The following is a 24,488-nucleotide window of genomic DNA, read 5'->3' on the forward strand; positions in this document are numbered from 1 at the left end:
TCCTTATCTGTCACTTCAGTCCAGCTCTTGCTGTCCACTCCTCTTTGTCTTCTGTTATTTTAGTCGTCTCTTCTTCTCCCACTGACTGTGTTTCTCGTCCTTATTCTATTTTAGTGATTTTTAACAAACTTTAGTAAGGACATCAGAGGAGTGTAAGGGGGAAAGTGACAATGGAGGACAGGAACAAGTATGAGATTAAAATAAAGAATGGACAACGTGGGCTTGTAGGACAAAAAATAAAACAAGAGGTCTGGACAGAGAGGATGAGGAGATTGACCAGTGTGGTGGAGGGGCTCAGGGTCACAATGCTGTCTTTATGAATTGAATTATTAAAAGGAAATCTGCAGTTGTGTCACCTCACGTCCATCTGTCTGTCCATAAGGGACACTGCAGTCTGTCCTGATTAAACACAGCGTTTGTGTTGTGGGAGTGGAAAAGTCAGAGTCATAATGTGATAAGAAATAAAATTCATGAGATACACACACACACACACACACACACAGACACACACACACACACACACACACACACACACACACACACACACACACAAAGACACACTCTCACTTGTTGTTCACTCACCTCAGTTTCTTTAATTTGCAGTTTTCACTCCTCAGCCCCTCAATCAGCTGATCCACTCCTGAATCCTCCATGTTGTTGTCCCTCCGGTTCAGTTTAGTCAGTCGTGAGTGTATAGCTGAAAGAGCTGAGGAGAGATCTGAGCAACATCTGTAGGTGATACCACAAAGAGACAGGCTGTAGAGAGAAAGAAAGAAAAGTGAGGACAGACAGACAGACAGACAGACAGACAGACAGACAGACAGACAGACAGACAGACAGAAAGACAGACAGACAGACAGACAGACAGACATAAGGACAAACAACACAAAGGTTCAATGGCCACTTGTATTCTGACTTTTCACTGAAGTGCAGTGTGAACACGAGACCAATGCCATTCTTATAAAGTAAGGCGCTATATACCTGACAGGGTCTCCTGCCTTCACGCTGGACTGACTGGTGCCAAGTCATTCAGACTGACATGTGGACATCAACACTAGATAAGAACGTCACAGACATGAGACTGACGGCATCCTGCACTCAGGTGACCAGATGGACTTGTCACAGGTGACAATGGGGTGAGGATGACAAACTGGAATTCTTGTCTGTCATTTACCACACAGGACTGGCAGCTCTAGTGGTGACCAGCAGCAGGTCTGTTTGTCTCTGTCTTTGCCTAAGATTATTTATTTGTTGCAATTAATTTTTAATTATGGTTCATTTTCTGAACAGGAAAAAAGGAATATATGTGTCACTGAAGTGTTATGGAGTGTCTACTTTTATTTGTTGTTATTATTTTGGTGATACTTTTTCACTTTTCTTGCTGTTGTCCAGATGTGTCTTCTATTTACCTGAGTGATTCAGTACAGCCAGGAGTTTCTACTGTGACGGTACCTGCCGAGTGCAGACACAGACCAGAGCTGCTTCCAGAACTTTCCACTTTGAAGAGACAGGATGAGTCTGATGAAGGTGACAAGTGGAGGACACTGAAATGGGTCAGATATGTAAGGGTTCATTTAAGGTAACAGGTTACCCAACACATTCCATTTCGACTGTAATAATGGCGACTATGCAGTCCTTACTTAATCAACTTGATGAATTACAAACTAAAGCTTGTGTTCAGACAGAATACAGAGAAGCCTGCATTATGAGACGTGACTCTCTGAGTCCATCAGTGATATGGAGCTCATCATTGAGACATCATTGTCACAGGTAAAGGGCCCGGTGGCATCTGCCCGTCTATATTTAAATGGGGGTCTCAATCAGTAACAGTCAGAAAAGCAGTGAGCTCTGCAGACATTGAGCTGCTCAGCATGTCACTCAGACCACTCTACTCATGCAGAGAATTTCCACAAATATTTGTCACCATTGTTTGTATTCATCCTAAGGCTCACCCATCAATGTCATCAGAGACGATAATCACAGCTTAAGTCGACACGCTGAAAGTGAACACTCAGAGCAAAGCATCAGAAGCCTAACCTTTGTGACCAAAGGCACCAAAAGCACAAACATATTTTCTGATTTGCACTTTGTTTGAATTTCTGCAGAACTCTTGTAAAATACTCCACACTATGTCTTACATTCAACACTTTTTTTAGAATTTAAAAGTCACAAGAAGACAGTGAAGCTCTGGAGTGAAGATTCAATCCAAAGTCTCCAAGGCTGCTATCATTGTCCCGACTGAGATCTGTTGATGGACTCCTGCACTGATTTAGTTGAACTTTGTGATGTTATCAGCAGCTCTGTTTCTGTTTGTGAAGACCTGCTGATCTCAGCTAAAAGTGTGAAGGTCTATCTAATCAACAAACCCTGGGACATCAAATCTATAATGTCATTAGTATATCAAAAGAAAAAGTGTCTTTAGACGAGGAAATACTAATGAGGCACAAGCTGTTTAATGGGAATTAAAACTTGACATTAAAAAAGATAAAGTTGATTATAAGGATAAAACTGAACAGAATTTGTCAACACAAAATTTGAGATCAATGTGCTAAGACATTAAATCCTTAGCTGGACATCATCATAATGAAACATATTTCATTTATGTTAGGTAGAATGCCCAGAGGGGACTGGGTGGTCTTGTGGCCTGGGACCCCTACAGATTTTATTTTTTTTCTCCAGCTCTCTGGAGTTTTTTTTTTGTTTTTTCTGTCCACCCTGGCCATCGGACCTTACTCCTTTTCTATGTTAACTAATGTTGTCTTATTTTAATTTCTTATTTTGTCTTTTATTTTTCTTTTCTTCATTATGTAAAGCACTTTGAGCTACTTTTTGTATGAAAATGTGCTATATAAATAAATGTTGTTGTTGTTATCAGTCAAAAAATAAAAATCACGTAAGGGTTTGTGGTTTAAACTGCTGCTCTGATTGAGCTAACGGGTTTAATGAATATGACTCGAGATGTGAGCAGTTTGATTTGACTGAGCGAGGACTCGGATTGAAGAAGATGGTTTCAGATAACGGAAAGAGATGTTTATGTTCAGAAGGACGTAGAGAACTTTTTTATAAAATTAAAATCAAATAAAAGTCCTGGACCAGACCATGTTTGCGGTAGACTCTTAAAAATGTCTGTAGTGTAGCTCAGATCCATTTTTTATTTTATTTTCAAAGTTATCATTACCCCTCCTCAAGCCACCACCTTATCGTGGTGGAGGGGTTTGCATGTCCCAATGATCCTAGAAGTTCTGTTGTCAGGGGCTTTATGCCCCTGGTAGGGTCACCCAAGGCAAACTGGTCCTAGGAGAGTGACGAGACAAAGAGCGTTTCAGAAAAGCTCCTATGATGATTAAGAAATTTTAATGGCGTTTTCACTTGCCCGGACGCGGGTCACCGGGGCCCCCCTCTGGAGCCAGGCCTGGAGGTCGGGCTCGATGGTGAGTGCCTGGTGCCCAGGCCTGCACCCATGGGGCTCAGCTGGGCACAGCTCGAAGAGGCAACGTGGGTCCCCTTTCCCATGGTCTCACTACCTGTAGGAGGTGCCAAGGAATTTGGTTGCAGTGTGAGTCGGGTGGTGGCCAAATGGAAGGGACCTTGGTGGTCCAATCCTCGGCTGCAGAAGCTGGCTCTTGGGACGTGGATTGTCACCTCTCTGAAGGGGTAAAGCAGCCTGAGGTAGTGAGCGAGGTCAAGAGGTTCCAGCTAAATATAGTCAGGCTCACCTCGACGCACAGCACGGACTCTGGAACCAATCTCCTTGAGAGGGGCTGGACTCTCTACCACTCTGGAGTTGCCCCGGTGAGAGGCGCCGAGTGGGTGTGGGCATACTTATTGCCCCCGACTTGGAGCCTGTTCATTGGGGTTTACCCCGGTAGACGAGAGGGTAGCCTCCATCCGCCTTCGGGTGGGGGGGATGGGTCCTAACTGTTGTTTGTGCGTATGCACCGAGCAGCAGTTCAGAGTACCCACCCTTTTTGGAGTCTCTGGAGGTTTTTTTGGGCTCTCCCATCTAGATTGCGTACTTGCTGGGGACTCCCTCGTTCTTCTGGGAGACTTCAATGATCATGTGGGCAATGACAGTGAGACCTGGAAGAGCGTGGTTGGGAGGAATGGCCCCTCCCCCCGATCTGGACCCGAGCGGTGTTGTGTAATTGGACTTCTGTGCTCGTCACAGATTGTCCATAACAAACACCATGTTCAAGCATAGGGGTGTTCATATGTAGGCCTCAGTTCGATGATCTACTTTGTGGTCGTGTCGTCGGACTTGCGGCCACATGTCCTGGACACTCAGGTGAAGAGAGGGGCAGAGCTGTCAACTGATCACCACCTGGTGGTGAATTGGCTTCGTTGGTGGGGGAGGATGCCAGTCAGGCCTGGTAGGCCCAAACGTGTTGTGAGGGTCTGCTGGGAACGTCTGGCAGAGTCCCCTGTCAGAAGTAGCTTCAACTCCCTTCTCCGGCAGAACTTTGACCATGTCCTGAGGGAGGTGGGAGACATTGAGTCCAAATGGACCATGTTCCGTGCCTCTATTGTTGAGGCGGCTGACCAGAGCTGTGGCCGTAAGGTGGTCGGTGCCTGTCGTGGAGGCAATCCCCGAACCCTTTGGTGGACACTGGCAGTGAGGGATGCTGTCAAGTTGAAGGGGGAGTTCTACAGGACCCTTTTGTCCTGTGGGACTTCAGAGGCGGTTAACAGGTATCGGCAGGCTAAGCGGAATGCGGCTTTGGTGGTTGCTAAGGCAAAAACTCGGGCGTGGGAAGAGTTTGGGGAGTCCATGGAGAATGACGTCAGGCTTCGAGGAGATTCTGGTCCACCATCCAGCATCTCAGGAGGGGGAAGCAGTGCAGTGTCAACACTGTATATGGTGGAGATGGTGCGCTGCTGACCTCGACTCGGGACACTGTGTGTCGGTAGGAGGAGTACTTCAAAGACCTCCTCAATCCCATTAACATGTCTTCCAATGAGGAAGCAGAGCCTGGGGACTCTGAGTCACCGAGGTGGTCAAGAAACTCCTTGGTGGCAGGGCCCTGGGGGTGGATGAGATACGCCTGGAGTTCCTCAAGGCTCTGGATGTTATAGGACTGTCTTGGTTTACACGCCTCTGCAACATCGCATGGACATCGGGGACAGAGCCTCTGGATTGGCAGACCGGGGTGGTGGTCCCCCTCTTTAAGAAGGGGGACCAAAGGGTGTGTTCCAACTACAGAGGGATCACATTCCTCGGCCTCCCTGGAAATGTCTATTCGGGGGTCCTGGAGAGGAGGGTCCATCAGATAGTCGAACTTCGGATTCAGGAGGAACAGTGTGGTTTTTGTCTTGGTCGCGGAACAATGGACCAGCTCTATACCCTTGGGAGAGTCTTGGAGAGTGCATGAGAGTTTGCCCAACCTGTCTACATGTGTTTTGTGGACTTGGAAAAGGCGTTCGACCATGTCCCTCAGGGAATCCTGTGGGGGGTGCTCCGGGAGTATGGGCTACCGGACCCCTGATAAGGGCTGTTTGGTCCCTGTATGATCGGTGTCAGAGCTTGGTCCGCATTGCCGGCAGTAAGTCAAATTCGTTTCCAGTGAGAGTTGGACTCCGCCAGGGCTGCCCTTTGTCACCGATTCTGTTCATAACTTTTATGGACAGAATTTCTAGGCGCAGCCAGGGCGTTGAGGGGGTCCGGTCTGGTAGGCTCAGGATTGGGTCACTGCTTTTTGCAGATGATGTTGTCCTGTTTGCTTCATCAGGCCGTGATCTTCAGCTCTCTCTGGATCGGTTCGCAGCCGAGTGTGAAGCAGCTGGGATGGGAATCAGCACCTCCAGATCTGAGTTCATGGTCCTCAGCCGGAAAAGGGTGGAGTGCCCTCTCAGTGTTGGGAGCGAGCTCCTGCTCCAAGTGGAGAAGTTCAAGTATCTCAGGGTTTTGTTCAAGAGTGAGGGAAAAATGGAGTGTGAGATCAACAGGCGGATCAGTGCAGGATCCGCAGTGATACGGGCTCTTCCTCGGTCTGTCGTGGTGAAAAAGGAGCTGAGCCATAAGGCAATGCTCTCAATTTACCAGTCAATCTATGTTCCTACCCTTACCTATGGTCATTAGCTATGGGTAATGACCGAAAGAACGAGATCGCGAATACAAGCGGCTGAAATGAGTTTCCTCTGCAGGGTGTCTGGGCTTTCCCTTAAAGATAGGGTGAGAAGCTCAGTCATCCGGTAGGAGCTCAGAATAGAGCCACTGCTCCTCCCGCATCGAGAGGAGTCAGATGAGGTGGCTCAGGCATCTGATCAGGATGCCTCCTGGACGCCTCCCTGGTGAGGTGTTCCGGGCACGTCCAACCGGAAAGATGCCCCGGGGAAGACCCAGGACACGCTGGAGGGACTATGTCTCCTGGCTGGCCTGGGAACACCTCGGGATTCCCCCGGAAGAGCTGGTAGAAGTGGCCAGAGAGAGGGAAGTCTGCGCATCTCTGCTCAAGGTGCTGCCCCCGCGACCCAACCTCAGATAAGTGGAAGAGAATGAATGGATGGATCAAAGTTATCATTAAAACAGCGGAAGGTCCCAAAGCTGTGGAAACAGGAATACCGGTAGCAAAAAACAAAACCCCTAAAAACCTAAAAGACTTCAGTCCAGTGGCTCTAACATCACTGGCTATGAAAACATTTCAGAAACTTCTAAAGAGGAACCTGAGGGAGAAAACTTTCAGTTATGAGATCCTTTTCAGTTTGACTACCAGTCTTCTAGAGAGGGGAAGTGCATATTCTGTGCAGAACACATTAAGGGACTTGGAGACAAGTTAAATGACAAATCAAGATCAGACATTTACTCTGAAGTCCTTCCAACAAATGACATGAGGAGAATTAAATATTCAGCCATAATGTGTGGATGAAGGCCTAGTTTGAACAAGAAGGTTTGACTTTTCTCAGCCACTGGAATGACTGTCACTGTAAACATTTCATTTACTGACGAGATGGACCACATCTACAAGAGAAAGGGACAAACATTCTTGGAGTGAGAATCTCCAGGGAAGTGAGCAGACATTTAAACTGAGGAATACATAAAAAATCAGTCAATCTGACATAAAGAACACTCAACTGAAAGCACAAAAATAACTTTCCTCATTAAGTGTTTACTCCTTAATGAGAGAAGAATTAGAAATAAAATACATGAACAAGAGGTGAGAGGATTGACTTTGGACTTTGATATTATAGGAATTACAGAGTCATGGCTGAATGAGAGTGACGGAAAGGAATAACATATTAGTGTTCACACCTGCTTCAAGATAGACAGCTAAGGAAGGAAAGGAGGAGGTGAGGCGCTGTATGTGAACGATAATATTCAGGCTGACCTCTTCAAGATGGAAGGAGGAAATTCATCAGAATCACTGGGGATTAAGCTAGTAAGGAAGAAAGGCAGAGGTCTGGTTTTTGGAGTTTACTATTGGCTAACATATTCTGATATGTTAGATAATAACGTATTAGTTAATCAAATAAGGCTGATGTGCCACAGAGAGAACGTAGTGGTCATGGGGATTTGAACTTTCCAAACATTAACTGTCAGGAATACAAAAGAGGAAACTGAAATGGTGCAGATGGCAAATGGCTGTTTATTCACCCAGTTTGTCTCAATCTGAACATGTGGTGACGCCTATCGAGATCTCATCTGCTCAAACAATAAAGACAGAGGAATAAGAACAGAAGATACTGAGAATTTTTGATACATCAAAATTAAGACTTCTAACTTGAGGAAAGCAGACTTTATGGGGATGAGGAAGAATCTGTAAAACAATAAATGGGAACGCAAAACCTCATAAATTCTAAATGACAGTTGGTGTCACTTCAGAGATCTTCTGATTCAGACTCAAAAAGAATTCATTTCAAAAAACAATAAAACAAAAGAACTTCAAATGAGCCAAAACTGATAAAAAGGAGAATAATACAAAAATTAAATCTGAAAAGATCACTGTACCAGAAAATTAAAAACAAACAAACAAACAAACAAGCAAGCAAACAAACAAACAAACAAAAAAAAAACAGATAATTGATAATTGTGACATAGAGGAATACCAGACACTACAGCAAGAGATTTGAAACATCAAAAGAGAAATTGAAATAAAAATTACAAAAGAAGCCAAAACAAACAACAAGGTCTTTTTTTCAGTACAACTACATTAAAAAGACAATAAAGGAAAATTTAAGAAACCTTAAGGACATGAATGGAGAAATCATTGAAAATGTTTTGAAACAGCAAATGAACTGAACAAATATTTCACCCAAGCATTTACATAGGAAGAAACAAGTGGAATGCCTCGTGTAGAAGTAAAAACAAACTGAGTTCATAGATTTTAATAAAGAAGAGTCAGTCGTGCTTCAAGCCCTCAGTATGTTGGAGCCTAATAAAATCCCTCGATCTGATGGGATCTCACTGATTGTATTGAAAGAAATGAAAGACGTCATCTATAAACTCTTAGTAGGCAGATCTGAGTAGTCACTTCAGGAAGGAGAAACACCCGAGTACTGGAAAGTTGAAAATGTGACACCAATCTTCAAGAAGGGACACAAAATGGATCTTAGCAATTACAGGACAATAAGTCTGACTTATTGGCCATGCAAAATTATACAAACCATCATAAGAAATAAATTAGAAAGCTACGGAAACGAAAATAATATACTAAATAACAGCCTGCATAGGTTTATGAGAGGAAGGTCCTGCCAAGTCAATCTTTTAGATTTTTTGGGAGATGCAATTGGAATAAATGACAAAAACAAATCCTACTGTAAGAGCCATTTCCTAGTTACATAAGATTCATAAATGTTTTACTAAATGACAATGCATAATACATGGGATGTCCCTATAACCCCCATAAGTAGAACTGAATTGGTGTATTCTAGCCATTTCTAACTGCTCTGACTAAACATTATTCTCAGATAGTAACTGGCCTTGCCATTTGTAGGTGTATAGGGCACATGGTTTTAAACCGGGCCTACGTGCTTTTTGAGTGTGTTAAGTAACATGTAAGACAAAGCTCTTAATTTAAGTGCTGCATCATACATTTAAGGTGTACAGAAGAAGAAGTTAAGAATCTTTAAGTATAGAAGAAGAAGTAAAGAACTTTTAAGTACAGAAATAACTAAAGTTTCTCAAGAAAAGCTAAGTTTAGAGAAGATACATTTTTCTTTTTTTTTGTCTTTTACTCTACATGTGTAACAATCTTTTTCTTTTTTCTTGTGTGGATTATTTGCTTTTAATTTTCACTAAATATTTTTAAAACAAACTTTTGGACTGAGAGATTTCTTTCGGCACATGTTTTACCTGTGCTTGAACTCGCCTTATACTTTGGAGACTATACCTACAACATAATTCACGTAGACTTTCAAAAAGCCTCAATCTTAATCATCCCACACCAAAAATTAATTCTGAAAGTAGAAGCTGTAAGCATCTGAGGTAACCTACAAAACTGGATCTCTAGTTGGTTAACTGGCTGGAGATAAAGAGTACAGATAAGAGGAGAATGGAGTGAGGTTATCAGTGGAGTCCTTCAGGGGGTCTGTCCTTGGACCCTCATTAATTAATTCTGGTGTAGTTAGTAAACTTGTGAAATTCACAAATGACACTAAACTTGGAGGGGTGGTAGACACTGAGGAGACATCAAAAATAATTCAAAAAGACCTGGACAAGCTTCAGAACTGGGTGAACACCTGAAAAATGGAATTTAATGTAAAAAAGTGCAAAGTGCAACATGTGGGCAAAAAGAACATCAATTATAAATACAAGATGGGAGACACTGAGCCACAGGAAGAGACCTCTGACAAGAATTTTGGGGTTTATATTCACACAACATTTTCATTAACTAAGCAATGTACAGAAGCAAAGAAAAGGCAAATAAAAGGTTACTTTATATAATCAAAACTGTTGAAGATAAGTCAAGTGATGTTAGGCTCAAACTATATAATGCACTAGTGAGACCACATCTGGAGTGTTGTGTGTAGTTCTGGTCACCAAAGTAAAAGAAAGACATAACAGCATTTTAAGGTGTGCAGAGGAGAGCAGCCAGGTGCATCATGGGACTTAAGGATATGTCCTACTGTGACGGACTCTGACAATTTTAAACCTGTTTAATCTGAGCACAGGAGACGGTGTGGGGACCTCATCCAAGTATTTAAAATCCCCAAAGACATCGATAAAGGAGATCAGCAGAATTCTTTCAAATTAAGGGTGAATCTCATACCTGAGGACATCAGTGAAACTTTAAGAGGAAGTGTATTTAAAACTGAATACGGAAAGAATTTATTTATGCAAAGAGTTGTGGGACTCTGGAACAAACTACTGAGACATGGAGTTGAAGCAGAAGCCTTGACGACCTTTAAGAAGAATCTGGATGAGACATTGGGACAGTTTAGCTATTTGTGAAACAAACGGTAGTGATGGACTGAATGGTCTCCTCACGTTTGTCAAAAGTCTTATGTTTTTATGTCACTTTGCTTCATCTCTTGTATGACCCCTTGTAGAGCACCAAGACTCATGTGAGGCTCCTGTTTGTTGACTTCTCTTCAGCCTTTAACACCATTCAGCCTCATCTTCTTGCACAAAGACTTATTAAAGAATTTAATTTCGACTTCAGTTTGGTAGGATGGCTGATTGACTTTTTTAACAGGAAAGTCAATGGCCGTCTGTCTGACATGTTGTCCTCATCCAGAGGTCCCCACTGTTCTTTCACCTCTTTTGTACTCCTCTACACTAATGGTGGTCTCAGTAAATTTGAGGACAGGTTCATCTTAATCTGTGCTGATGACTCAGTGATTGTTAGCCTACTGAGTGTGAATGAAACCAGTCCTGGTCCAGTGGGAGATGACTTTGTGAACTGGTATGATGAGTCTTTTCTACAACTCAATGTTACAAAAACTAATGAACTAATAAACTTAGAAGCAGCACCAGTCACCAACAAGAAACGTTCATCAAAGAGCAGGCAGTGGAGATCATTGACAGTTATAAATATCTGAGGACAATCAGCTGACTTTTAAGTGAAGCACAGAAGCCATCGGCAAAAAGGAACAGCAGCAGCTCAACTGTTTAAGGAAGCCGAGTCTTTGTAATGTGAGTCCTTCAATGATGACACTCTTTTATAAATCTTGTGTTTAGTCTGTTTGTATTTATGGATAGCTAGCCAGGTTTGGAAATCTTAATGTCAAAAACAAAAAGAGAATAAACCAAATTGGAAAATGGAGCAGTAAAATAGCAAGGTGTGAACAGTCTGAGCTCACAAACCTGTTTAACAAGCAAGTGTTACAGACAGCAGAGGGTCTTCTGTCAGACACGACTCGTCCACTACATTCACAATTCCTGGTTTCACCGCCAAGTCACAGGTTCAACTTTCCAAGGATAATAACCAACCAGTACAAATTCTGTTACATTCCAACTGCTATTAATCTAAATATATTCAGTTTTAATAAACACCCACATCCTTAAATCATGACATGATGAAGAGTAGCATTTGCACCAATCATCAGTTAAGAGTAAATGCTGGTTTAATTTTGATGTCTAATATGTATTAGTATTATGCTCAATGCTTATTTTATTTATTTGTACGAAGTTTATGTTTGATGACTGTACTTAACATTTAATTTATGTTGTGGTCTCTTCTGTAAAACCTGATGAAAAACTAAATTACCCTCTTAGGATAATAAAATTTAATTGAATTGAAGGCGCTTTGTCTGATTTGTAGGACACCATGCAGAATGAGGGTCACTACTGGACACTGGAGAGCTTGATACTCGACTGTTTATCCTGATGGACTCTCCTGATGTCACACTAACCAGACGATGAGGACACTCTGTGTGTTTATTGAGACACCATTAAGGACACAGACTGGACTGGACTTTAGGATCAATGACATAATGGACAGTGAGGACAAGACTAACATGTGACACTTCTGTCCTCGGCCATTCAGACCTGACATGCTGACCAGTGCCATTGACCAGCTGACCTCCATCCAGTAAAGCCTCAGTGGTGTCGAGTTCAGTTTTTTAGTCCTTCTACTAATTTGTAATAAAACAGGACAAAAAATTTCAACATAAAACATCAGGTAGAGAAAAAGTTCAACTTTCAATCTAATCTTAATAATCACCCCAGTAAATAATAATAATACTAAGCACGACGTCACATACACAAGAACCTCAGACGTTGTTCCACTTCATTCACTCTTTTGATTGCAAACATATGACAGTTGATCAGCGTTATTACTGGGGTGTAGAAACTGCTCTTAAATCTCACAGTTCAGGTGTTCATAGTTCAGTAGCACCTGTCTGATGGAAGGAGGGAGACAAATGTCCATGATGTGTGACAAATCCTTTATGATTTGTTTTGCCTTTCCTAAAGAGTGCTTGACAATGGAGGAAGTTTATTCCAAGATGACAGACCAAACACATTCATCTCCCAGCAATACCCAGTTTGTTGTAGTGGTTTTGGTTTTGAACTTCAGACCTTGAGGCTGTGGGTTTTAATTCTATTACTGACACTGTGTGACCACAAGCGAGTCACTTCACCTGCCTATAAAAAATAGAGCCAATTGTATCTCAGATGTTGTATGTCACCTTTTATAAAGGCATCAGGCAAACAGTAAGTAATAATAAAAATAATAATCAGCCTGATCTGCAGGTCTTCAAGTCCCCCGCTCAGCTCTGCCCTCTAGTGGTGATGCTCTGTCACTGCCCTCTTTGTATTTATGTTCAGTTCTCAGTTCTTATCCCTTCTCCTACTCCTCTTTTCCAAAGTCCTCAGTTCCCATCTCCTTTTCTTTCTCCCACTCCTTCTGTTTCCCATAATGTCTTGTGTCTCTGTTGACCAGTCAGTTGTTTGTGGTGTTTGGTAAACTCAGATCATTGACTGTAGACTCAGGTTCAACATCATTCACCATTAGTCCATCTAAGTTACTAATCTGCTTATTCTGAGCTGGGTCAAGGAGCAGCTGGAGTCTATCCCAGCATGCATCAGGCACAAGGCAGAAACAACACCTGGACGGGTGGCCAGTCCAGCACAGGGTGAACACACACACAAACACAATTTATTAATGCCAATCCATTTAACATGAAGATCTTTGGACTATGGAAGGAGACTAGCAAAGTTGGAGGGAACCAATACAAACACTGGAAGACCATGCAGACTCCATGCTGTAGTTGGCTGGTAACTCCTACTGCTGCTGTCAGCCTTTCTTCCTGTTCCTTTGTATGTTCCGCTCTCACTCCTTCTCATAATACTCTTCTTTTATTCCTCCCTTTTCTTCTCTTCTGACTTCTCTCTCTTTCTCTCCTTCTCTTGTCTCTCCTTATCTCTGATATCCTGCACTCATTGTTCCTGTCTGTCACCTCAGTTCTGCTCCACTTTGTCTACAGCCACTCTAGTCAGCTCTTCTGCCCCCACTCACAGTGTTTCTTCTTCTTATTCTGTTTCAGTGACTTTTAACAAACTTTAGTGAGGACATCAGAGGAGTGTGAGGGAGGAAAGTGACAATGGAGGATGGGGGACAAGATTAAGTGTGGCATTGTGGGACAAGAAAGAAAATTAAAGACTGAATGGAGAGAACAATGACAGTGGCCACTGTGGAGGAGGGGCTCAGGGTCACAATGCTGTCTTCATTTATTTAATGTGAGTCCACCTCACGTCCATCTGCATGTCTGTCTAAATCTGACACTGCAGTCTGTCCTGATTAAACACAGCGTTTGTAATGTGGGGGTAAAACAGTCACAGCCATAAAGTTTGAAGATATGCCATTCAACAAACAAACACACATACACACACTTGTTGTTTACTCACCTCAGTTTCTCTAATTTGCAGTTTTCACTCCTCAGCCCCTCACGCAGCTGATCCACACCCAAATCTTCAAATTTGTTATAGTTGATATTTGAGTAAAATAAAAAGTACCTGTTCCTGCTGCCCATATCCAGTTCGACAAGTCGTGAGTTTGGAGATGAAAGGACTGAAGAGAGAGCTGAGCAACATCTGGAGGTGAGACCACATGACCTGAGGCTGTGGAAATAAAGACAGAAGTGTCAGGAACACAAGTTGGGTCTTTCAGGTCATACATGCAGGATGGGAGAGGAGAGGCTCATCACAATGATGACAGAGAGAACAAGAAACTGGAAACAGCAAGTAGGAAGACCAGCAACAAGATGGGCTGATGACATCAAAGAACAGCTGGGAGTAGGAGAATGGGCAGCAAAAAAGATGGCTAAGGAAAGAAAAGAATTCTGGGAAAACTGAAAAGCACCATAGACCTCCAGTGTCCCTTGGTGTACTACAGAGCGTCTGTGGATGTGGAGGACATGAAGAGGAACAGACAGACTGACAGAGAAGCCACACAACACCAGAGTAACCCAAACAAACATCCTGCCAGTTGTCACAAAGACTGAAACCTCACTGATTGTGCTGACCGTGACGTCCATCTAGAGTGACACACTGACCACAGCAGACGAAAGAGCATCTTGGGAATGAAATAAGAAGTCAAAGAGGAGCAAGAAGAGCAGAAAAACAAAATGCATGTGAGCTGCTGGAGTCTCCTCTGTAGTGAGACACAATTAGAGAAGAAATGTAATAAGACAACACTGGGATTGTATGGAGAAGCACAGAGGGATAAACATCATGTGGTGTGAAGACAAGACACACATAGGGATTTCATGGCTGTCTGTCTCTCATTTTATTTCTTTCTTTTTTTTAACTCTTCTTCAGTTTTTCTTATTTTTTTCTCCATGCAGTTTCATCTGATGAATTCACATAAGTGAGGAGGGCATCAGCTCAGCACCTTTGTGTTTTCTACTCCATTAAACGCAGTTCTCTATTTCAGTCCATTCCTGTTTATCGTGTCCACATGTGGCTTGTTTGTCAGACATGTCAGTAACAATTTGACTGGATTGTTGACAGGACAACATGAGGAGCAACTGTCACCATGTGAGGACGATGAGTGACCAGAAAGACCTGTTTAATGAAGTCAGAACAGTCAATATCACACTCTGAACTTGTCACCTCAGTCCACTTTCATTGTCATCACTTCCCCTACAATTCCTCACTTTATATTCATCATTGTCACCTCATTAAAATCCCCATTCAGACACTTGTCACTTGTGTCTCAGGTCAGTCTCGTCAGTATATCATCTAAAATTGTATGTCTTTCAGTTCTCTTTTTTCCTTCATGCCATTCCACAATGAGAACCCACTGTGTTAATCATGTTTATATATATACAAAGATAGACACACACATACAGCCTGGGGTCTCAGTAAGTGACATGACAACTACAAGCAGAGCTGAACATTCAAGTGTGTCACTGACCTGCTCACATCTGAAATGAAACCAAATTTAAACCCAATGCCAATGCTGCCCATAAAGGCTCTGCATGCCTGGGTATGTCTTTTGTTATTCAAATCATCCTGACTGATGGAATGTGGTCTTACTAGACTTATGTTGTTCTCCAAATGAATTTCCAGATGGAGCTGTGACAGTTGGTGACAACAAAGTGACAAACTCAGAATTCTGTCTGTCATTCACCAAACAGGGCATGTGGACACTTTGTCTGACTGTCAAGATGACATCAAGGGTAGACAATTAGGACACTTTATCAGGTCTATTGTGACACCTTGATTAGACTAGACTAGACTAGTTAAGACTAGACCTACACTTTAAATGAATGACATAATGGATAGAGAGTATACAACTGACATGTGACACTTCTGTCCTTAGCCAACAAGACCTGACATACTGACTGGTGCCATGGACCAGCTGACCTCTGTCAAATAAAGGCCTCAGTGTTGTTGAGCTCAGTTTTCTTACTCTGTCTACAGATGGTCAGCATCCCAAAGCCCAGCAGAGAGATGGTGTGAGAGTCTCTTTGTCTGAGTAGAATGTGAAGTGACCCCATGACTGCTGACCACTGCTGTCCACCTCCAGCTCTGCACATTCATTTCAAGAGATTTGATCAAATGAATGAGTGACATGCTGACATCGCCATCTGCTGGCAGGAACTGAAAATACACAACACTTCATCACATGACTAGACAGGATGTTTGGGGGTCACATGACTGGTATCTTTGTGTCCTCACTGTTTGAATTTCTCACAACAGCTGATTGTTTCTTCAGGACTGACTTTTCTGTTTTTTCTGATGTCTCTTTTTTAGTAAATCAGGCAGGTCAGGCAAGTGGACAGAAAGTGTGAGAACTAAAGATGGTAGGACCTTTAGGAACTTTTACAAACAATATCATGGATATTCAGATAATATAAATAAGGGTTCAAGTTATGAATGTACACTGAAGGCCATCAGTCACAGAGAATTCACAAATTTGTTATCTTTTGACAAAGTCAGGAGACAAATGAAGAACGAGAGTCACCCGAGTGTGAAGGAACAGCACAGTCATAATGTGAGGGGACGGTCATGGCAGTAGTTATTATTATTATTGCTATTATTACTCTTGGCTCTGTGATGGAGGATGTTCTTTCCAAGATGACAGATCAGGTGTGTTTGTCCAGGATGTCTTATAAGACCCCTAAGTATCTGACAACACGCCATCAGTCAGTCCTGCAGGGTGGTATTCCACGAAGAGCATTTATGAAGTTGAGACTTAGATGATGATGCCTTACTTGAATAGGCCTTGTTTTCTAATCGAGGCTCAGTCAATTCCACGAACACCTGGAGCCTCATGTATAAACGGTGTGTACGCACAAAAATGTTGTGTAAGAACATTTCCATGTTCAAATCGCGATGTATAAAACCTAAACTTTGTGTAAAGCCACACACATTTTCACAGTAGCTCCAACCCTGCCGTAAGCAAATTCTCCGCTCGGTTTTTCAGACTGGCAGCACCCAGCGTCAAAGTAGTGCTACTGTTCCTGTGTGGTTTCCCTTTCTTTTTTAGATCCACATCCCTGACGTGTCTTTAAAAATACACTGAAATTAACAGCATATTTTTTATTACTTTAATGTATCTGATTGTAATTAACCTGTAACAATATGATGGTCCAAAGAATGGTCTAACTATTCTAAATACAATAGCTGCTTTAGCATTGTTACTCTCACTGCACCTTCTTCTTCTTTAAGCTGCTTCCGTTAGGGGTTGCCACAGCGGATCATCTTTTTCCATATTACTCACCCTGCACCATTCAGAGTATTTATATCACTGTATCTGAGTGGGGAATCACAGATCTACAGCAGCTGATCGGAAAGAGAATTATCGGTATACAGCATTAAGCACACGCTGCCTCAGCCATGCTGTCTATTGAACTTCTCCCATACGATAAACACTTCAGAGCCTTTCATGTAGGGACCTCGCGGTTCAGAAACAGTTTCATCCCAAAAACTCTAAACGCACTCAATCAGTCCATCAAGTGCTCCTTGTTGGTATACTATGTGTTTTTTATTAAGTTTAATGTTCTCTGTGCCCACTGTTATGGATTCATTCATACAGGCAGACCAAATATGGTACACAGGCACAGTATCAGCATTTAGAATTGCCGAGCCAAGCACAGGACAAGATGGCCACAGACAACTGGAGAATTGCATAGTCAGCCTAAAGGCAGACTAATATATTCCTGTCTTCTGTCAGCACAGAAAGCTTTCCTTGTTGGGAGAATGGGAACTGTATGTGGGCATTGTGCTATTCCTGAATGTTTGAAGGTGGGGTTTGAGTACGTTCCTGTCCTTGTTTAGGTACAGAGCCAAGAGTCTGCACATGGAGCAACCAGTATAAGAATGGACACCTACGGCCAACACTTTGAAGCTTCCGGGCGGAAGAGTATGTCTTCCGTCCGAGGCCGGGCAGAAGAGTATGTCTTCCGTCCGAGGCCGGGCAGAAGATTCTGTCTTCTGTCTGGCTAAAATCCTTTCAGCATAGCGACGAAAGATGATGGACTGCACAGATCAAGTCTCCCGCATGCTTGATATGTCTGTCTTAAGCTTCCCGTTTTGTAATACCACGTGAAATCGTCAGTAAAGAGCTAGTTTTATCCTTTTGTTCTCGTGTAATCTTTTAACCGTCATATTGCATGCAGGGGAGAGATAATACCTTTTTATTTAAATTCAGGTTAATTAAAATGCCGCAATTGAAAAGAACACATTTCCAGAGAGCCAATACCTCTCTTCAGGAAACACTTGTAGAACTGTTTGTACTTATAAGTACAATTACCTCACTGTAAACTTGTGATACAGTTATATTACACAACCTGAGCCACTTTATAAAGCGCATATTTACATATGATGACGATATCATTTTTAAGATGAAATGCAGCAAAATATGTTTATTATATTATACAGATAAAACTTTAACTTAATTTAAATAATCTATATTATTAATAATTAAAAATGTGAGGACACTGTGCCATAGCGCTAGTGAGGAGCTGGCGCTCCGTTCATGGATTGTTCCTGCCTCCCGCTGTATTTTTGTTGGGACTGGAAGGATAGATGGATAGAATAATTAAACATGTACTATGAAGATATTTCAATGTTCCATAAAAGTTTTGAAGAATCTGCGTTCTAAGCTTACAGATGGCTTAATGTCTATTACAGAGCTGATTGTGTGGCGATTGGGTATTTGGAGAAAGAAAAGTAAGAACAGGAATTGGAGGTTAGTACGTTTGAAAGAGACAGTACTGCTGCAATAAATTATTTCATCAAAGGCCACGCATGGCACAGCAAGCATCTTGCATGAGGCAGGAACAATCACTGCGCCACTGTGTTCCCATGTTTAATGACATGCTTTAACTCCTATCATCATGAAAAAGATATCACGTATACATCTCAGTATTTTAATTATTCAGAGAGCTGTAATATCATGAATGTAATGGATTCTTTGTCCTTTTCGAGGAAGAGAAAGCACGTTTAAGAAGCACGTAGTTATTCACACACAGAGCAAAAAGAAGATCAAATACAGAACAAACCAACAAACAGTACGTTTTTCCTTTGCCTCCACTTGGTTTTCGCTGAAATCCTTCAATTTTTCCTCGTACTTTTCCCATTGTCTTTTCACAGAACACTGAGCTTAAGGGCTATTTATTTTGATTTGCATATTCAAAGAGGCGTGATTCTGGGAGGAGTTGGGGCGGGACAGCAGGCGCGTGCACGTGCGTTACTTTTCACGCTGACATGGATTTATAGAGCGGAAGAACGTGGAAGTTGGCATTCGCACAGATTTATGCATCCAGATTTTTTTGTGCGTAAGCACATTTCCGCCTTTGTGCTTACGTCATGTTATAGTGTGAATTCAACACACAGTGTTGTGCATGAGGCCCCTGGTGTTTTCAGTTAACTCAGAGGTGTAAAATTTTGAAGTACGACTATTTTGTTACTTTACTTAAGTACATTTTTCAGCTATTTGTATTTTACTTGAGTACATTTCTTTCATAGCTACTTTTACTTTTAACCCCAGTACATTTTGAGGTCAAATAGTGTACTTTTTACTTTGTTACTTTCTCCAGCAAGTCCTCGTTACTCATTACTCAGACAAAACTATTATTAACTAGCCATGTGCGCACAACTACGTTGCGCATGTTAAAGTGTTGTCTGTGAAGGGCCCCCTGTTTAAACGCGGCTGTCAGTCATGAACTGGGCCCTTCGTTGCACAGCATTATGATTTTTTATAAGGGAAGGCAGCTGATAGGTACCGGCAGGCCAAGTGGAATGCAGCTTTGGTGGTTGCTGAGGCAAAAACTCAGGCGTGGGAGGAGTTTGGGGAGGCCATGGAGAACGACTTTCGGACGGCTTCGAGGAGATTCTGGTCCACCGTCCGGCATCTCAGGAAGGGGGAAGCAGTGCAGTGTCAACAATGTGTATGGTGGGGATGGTGCGCTGCTGACCTCGACTCGGGACGTTGTGGGTCGATAAGGGGAGTACTTCGAAGACCTCCTCAATCCCATTAACATGCCTTCCAATGAGGAAGCAGAGCCTGGAGACTCAAAGGTGGGCTCCCCATCTATGGGACTGAGGTCACCGAGGTGGTCAAAAACCTCTTTGGTGGCAGGGCCCCGGGGGTGGATGAGATACGCCCGGAGTTCCTCAAGGCTCTGGATGTTGTAGGACTGTCTTGGTTGACACGCCTCTGCAACATCGCATGGACATCAGGGACAGTGCCTCTGGATTGGCAGACCGGGGTGGTGGTCCCCCTCTTTAAGAAGGGGGATCGGAGGGTGTGTTCCAACTACAGAGGGATCACACTCCTCAGGCTCCCTGGAAAAGTCTATTCAGGGATCCTGGAGAGGAGGGTCCGTCGGATAGTTGAGCCTCGGATTCAGGAGGAACAGTGTGGCTTTCGTCCTGGTCGCGGAACAGTGGACCAGCTCTATACCCTTAGCAGGGTCCTGGAGGGTGCATGGGAGTTTGCCCAACCAGTCTACATGTGTTTTGTGGACTTGGAAAAGGCATTTGACCGTGTCCCTCGGGGAATCCTGTGGGGGGTACTCCGAGAGTATGAGGTACCGGCCCCCCTGATAAGGGCTGTTCGGTCCCTGTACGATCGGTGCCAGAGCTTGGTCCGCATTGCCGGCAGTAAGTTGAACCCGTTTCCAGTGAGAGTTGGACTCCGCCAGGGCTGCCCTTTGTCACCGATTCTGTTCATAACTTTTATGGACAGAATTTCTAGGCGCAGCCAGGGCGTTGAGGGGGTCCGGTTTGGTGGGCTCAGGATTGGGTCACTGCTTTTTGCAGATGATGTTGTCCTGTTTGCTTCATCAGGCCGTGATCTTCAGCTCTCTCTGGATCAGTTCGCAGCCGAGTGTGAAGCGGCTGGGATGAGAATCAGCACCTCCAAATCCAAGACCATGGTCCTCAGCCGGAAAAGGGTGGAGTACCCTCTCAGGGTTGGTAGCGAGATCCTGCCCCAAGTGGAGGAGTTCAAGTATCTCGGGGTCTTGTTCACGAGTGAGGGAAGAATGGAGCGTGAGATCGACAGGCGGATCGGTGCGGCATCCGCAGTAATGCGGGAGCTGCATCGGTCTATCGTGGTGAAAAAGGAGCTGAGCCACAAGGCGAAGCTCTCAATTTACCAGTCGATCTATGTTCCTACCCTCACCTATGGTCATGAACTATGGGTAGTGACCGAAAGAATGAGATCACGAATACAAGCGGCTGAAATGAGTTTCCTCCGCAGGGTGTCTGGGCTTTCCCTTAAAGACAGGGTGAGAAGCTCAGTCATCCGGGAGGGGCTCAGAGTAGAGCCGCTGCTCCTCCGCATCGAGAGGAGTCAGATGAGGTGGCTCGGGCATCTGATCAGGATGCCTCCCTGGTGAGGTGTTACGGGCACGTCTAACCGAGAGCAGGCCCCGGGGAAGATCCAGGACACGCTGGAGGGACTATGTCTCTCAACTGGCCTGGGAACGCCTTGGGATTCTCCCTTAAGAGCTAGAAGAAGTGGCCAGGGAGAGGGAAGTCTGGGCATCTCTGCTCAAGCTGCTGCCCCCGCAACCCGACCTTGGGTAAGCGGGAGACAATGGATGGATGGATGGATGGATATAAGAGAAACAAAATTACAAAACAAAACCCTTGGACATTGATTCAATAGGAACGGCCTACTCAGAATCACTGTCCGAATAGTAATTATGTGGTGGTGGAGGAGCATTTCTGCTTCTCTCTGTTCACAGTCCGTCTCGTTTTCACGACGCTGTCGTTTCCTCTCACGATCTGTTCTCAACCTTTCTCCAATCTCGCAGGTTGCTTTGTGGCAATCCAAAGAGTAAGGAAGAACCAATGTTTCTTTCTTGAACTCCAAACGCAGACTGATGGAAAATCACAGAAGCGTGTCCGACTTATATACTCTGACTGCCAACTCCAAGAAGCGGGTGAACATTCAATTTGGACGAAGTGCTGCCAACGACGGTGGACAGAAACAGAAAAAACCACAGTCTCGACAACGAAGCAGGTGTCAACGCCAGATCTAAACACAAAGAGTGGTATCGACAGTGTTTGTAAAGAAAAGTAACAACCAAGGCAGTGTCAGGGGAACATGAATTTGCGGACAAACAAAGATCAAGATCCAAATGAAGATTATATATAAAGATTAGTTAATTTAAAGCACAACAATTTCTTTAGTTTGAATGTCTGTGTTTTGAGGTGTGACTGGAGTACTACAGTCTTCAGTACTATAAGCCTGGAGGAGATTCTTAATGCAATGCCTATGTTTTAGCTGTCTCTCTACTGCCATCTAGTGCTTCTTCTTCTAATTCATTCGCGGACAAACAAAGATCAAAATCCAAATGAAGATTATATCTAGAGATATGAATTCATAAAGGAGACCAGTCAGGTGTGCTGTACATTACTCAAAAATAAACTCATTGTAGCACCTTCCTGTTCCTTTCATTCTCATGCTTTCCTAATCCCTGTTAAGATATGGAAACTGGTTATTTATTTTCCCCACAGTCGTATTTGAACCTTTTGCTTAAAGATGTAAAATTCAAAGGTCATTCATATATAATGCAGTGCCTTCTATGCCTACCAGCATCTAAAGAAATCTCTTGCTTTCAAGAATTCACCTTTTAAATTTAAAGAAGCCTGTTAAGATAAGCGTGTTTTTTTTTTTTCTCTTATTAGGCTATGTTATATGGAGGCCCTGAAGTTCCAATAAGCAGAGTTTTTGTAATTTTGTGCAAACAACTTTTTATGGGCGCTAGTAATATCTGGATAGCACAAGTTTTATATTGTGTGAATAATAATATCCGTATGTTGTACACACAAGATATTGTGGCACATTCTTATGAGCCCAACTACTGAAAAGCTAGTGTGAGTTCAGCCATAAAAGCTGCTGGTTAACTGGAGAAGACAGACTCGGGTTCAAGTGAGATGTAATGGTCTGAGAGGGTCACATGAGTGTCCCTGAGAGTGGAATCCATGGTCCTGCTGTACCTTGTATGAGTGATTATAAAAGAGATGTCAGCTTTTCTACAAGCACAGTTAAGTATTTCTGTTGCTACAGGACCACTAAAATCTGATCGAGAGCCACAAAGAGCAATGAAAGTACAGCTGACTTATGAAGTGAATATTCTAGGTTTGAGTACGAGAGTGAGCTCTGAGCAGTGATATATTTTATCTTTGTAAGTTGTTGGAAAATTACTGCCCATCTGTTATTGTGTCTTAAACTGAACTGCAGTGTGTGACTTGTATCATCTCTGTTCTGTCCTAATTATTAGTTCTTTACGCGACTCAGAAGAGAGAATTGAAATGTAACAGAATGTCCTGAGCATTCCTCAGTAGAATACGGACTCTCACATTTGTATTTGTCATTTTAGTGTGTGGTATGGAAGTTGAATTATTGTACTGTAATATTAATGCAAGTTGGATATATGTGTATAAAAATTGCTATTCTGTAGACTTTAAATTGTCTATTGGAAGGCATTAATAATATGAATATGTATTAGGAGACATTGGGTATACCTCTGGTTATGTTGGAGACTTCATAATACGCTTTGAATTTAATTGTAGTTGATTCCACAGTTTAAAGAAGCGCTCAAGAGGGAAATTTAAAGATAAAATTGGGTACCAAACTGATCAAAGGAAACTACAGCTTTCTTAAGAGAATTCTGGTAAAGATAAACTTTTGTTCTCAAGTTTAATGTAATGACTGTAATAACTGCCATTCTCAAGTCTGTCTTAACTTCACTTAAGTGTAATAAACCCAATCTTTGTTGATTTTCTGTAAGTATATATATATATATATATATATATATATATATATATATATATATATATATATATATATATATATATATTATGATGGACAATACGCATGGACAGGTGTCCCGACTGGGAAGGATGGTGATTCCTTATCCGGACAGGATGCTAGACCTATGCCACTCCAAAAAATGTGGTAAAGAAAACCCTATCTTGCCCAGAAGACAGGCACAGGATGTCGATGCCAGAAGGAATACACTGGCATCTTGGCTGTGTTAGATCCAGGAAAAATACCCAGGTGGGAGGCCCGTATTGTGGAAGGAATACTGCAGCCCTCTGGTATTCTTTAGGGGGCTGCCAGGGGGTGATGAAAAGGTTAACAATCCCTATACGGTGGGACTTCCAATTGACCTGGATGTACTTCCTTTGGGCTATGCCCTAGCACCAGAAGTTCTTCCGGATCTGCAGTAAGATAAAAGATGTCACTCAACCTCCGCCAATAGACTCAGAGTTGGGTGGAAGTGGACAAAAGCTAGCTTGGGAGGTTTAGAGGAGGAGAACAGTAAGAAGAAAAGTGTAGGGAGTCATATTCATTGTGCTGGAATCTTTGTGGAAGGTATTTATAAAAAGAAACCACTTTTATTTGAAAGGGAGTTGTGTTTGTAACATTGTGTCTGGGGTTAGGGCACTGCAATGGTGATTCACAATACATATATATATATATATATATATATAGTATATCTATTCAAGTAATAAGATTGCAAGATGTTCACTTACTGTTTTGTTCATATTTTTGTGTTTTATCTTCTTCTCTCTCTCGAGTAGTGTTGCCTCATCTTCTGCTCCCGGGTATCTAGGGAAGGCTCAGTCTAAGTCATAGCCA

General features: G+C 42.8%; 2 protein-coding genes across 6 annotated transcripts in view; both read right to left on the reverse strand.

Moving 5' to 3' along the window:
- LOC114645176 (NACHT, LRR and PYD domains-containing protein 1b allele 4-like) overlaps nt 1-24,488 on the reverse strand; it is a 140,802-nt gene that overhangs the window by 34,592 nt on the left and 81,722 nt on the right. The window lies entirely within an intron of this gene.
- Nucleotides 1-24,488, reverse strand: part of LOC114645174 (NACHT, LRR and PYD domains-containing protein 3-like) — a 98,622-nt gene that overhangs the window by 32,621 nt on the left and 41,513 nt on the right. For 2 of the 4 annotated variants that reach the window (XM_051921815.1, XM_051921814.1), the window contains 2 exons: nt 13,892-13,996; nt 583-756 (listed from right to left, as the gene is read on the reverse strand). The exons of 1 other annotated variant lie outside the window; for it this stretch is intronic. In XM_051921815.1, the coding sequence (XP_051777775.1) occupies nt 583-756; nt 13,892-13,996 (279 nt within the window). The remainder of the gene's footprint in view (nt 1-582; nt 757-13,891; nt 13,997-24,488) is intronic. One more of the 4 variants, XM_051921816.1, reaches the window with a different exon arrangement.

This window comes from Erpetoichthys calabaricus (genome assembly GCF_900747795.2).
Source record: "Erpetoichthys calabaricus chromosome 1 unlocalized genomic scaffold, fErpCal1.3 SUPER_1_unloc_25, whole genome shotgun sequence".
NCBI lineage: Eukaryota > Metazoa > Chordata > Cladistia > Polypteriformes > Polypteridae > Erpetoichthys > Erpetoichthys calabaricus.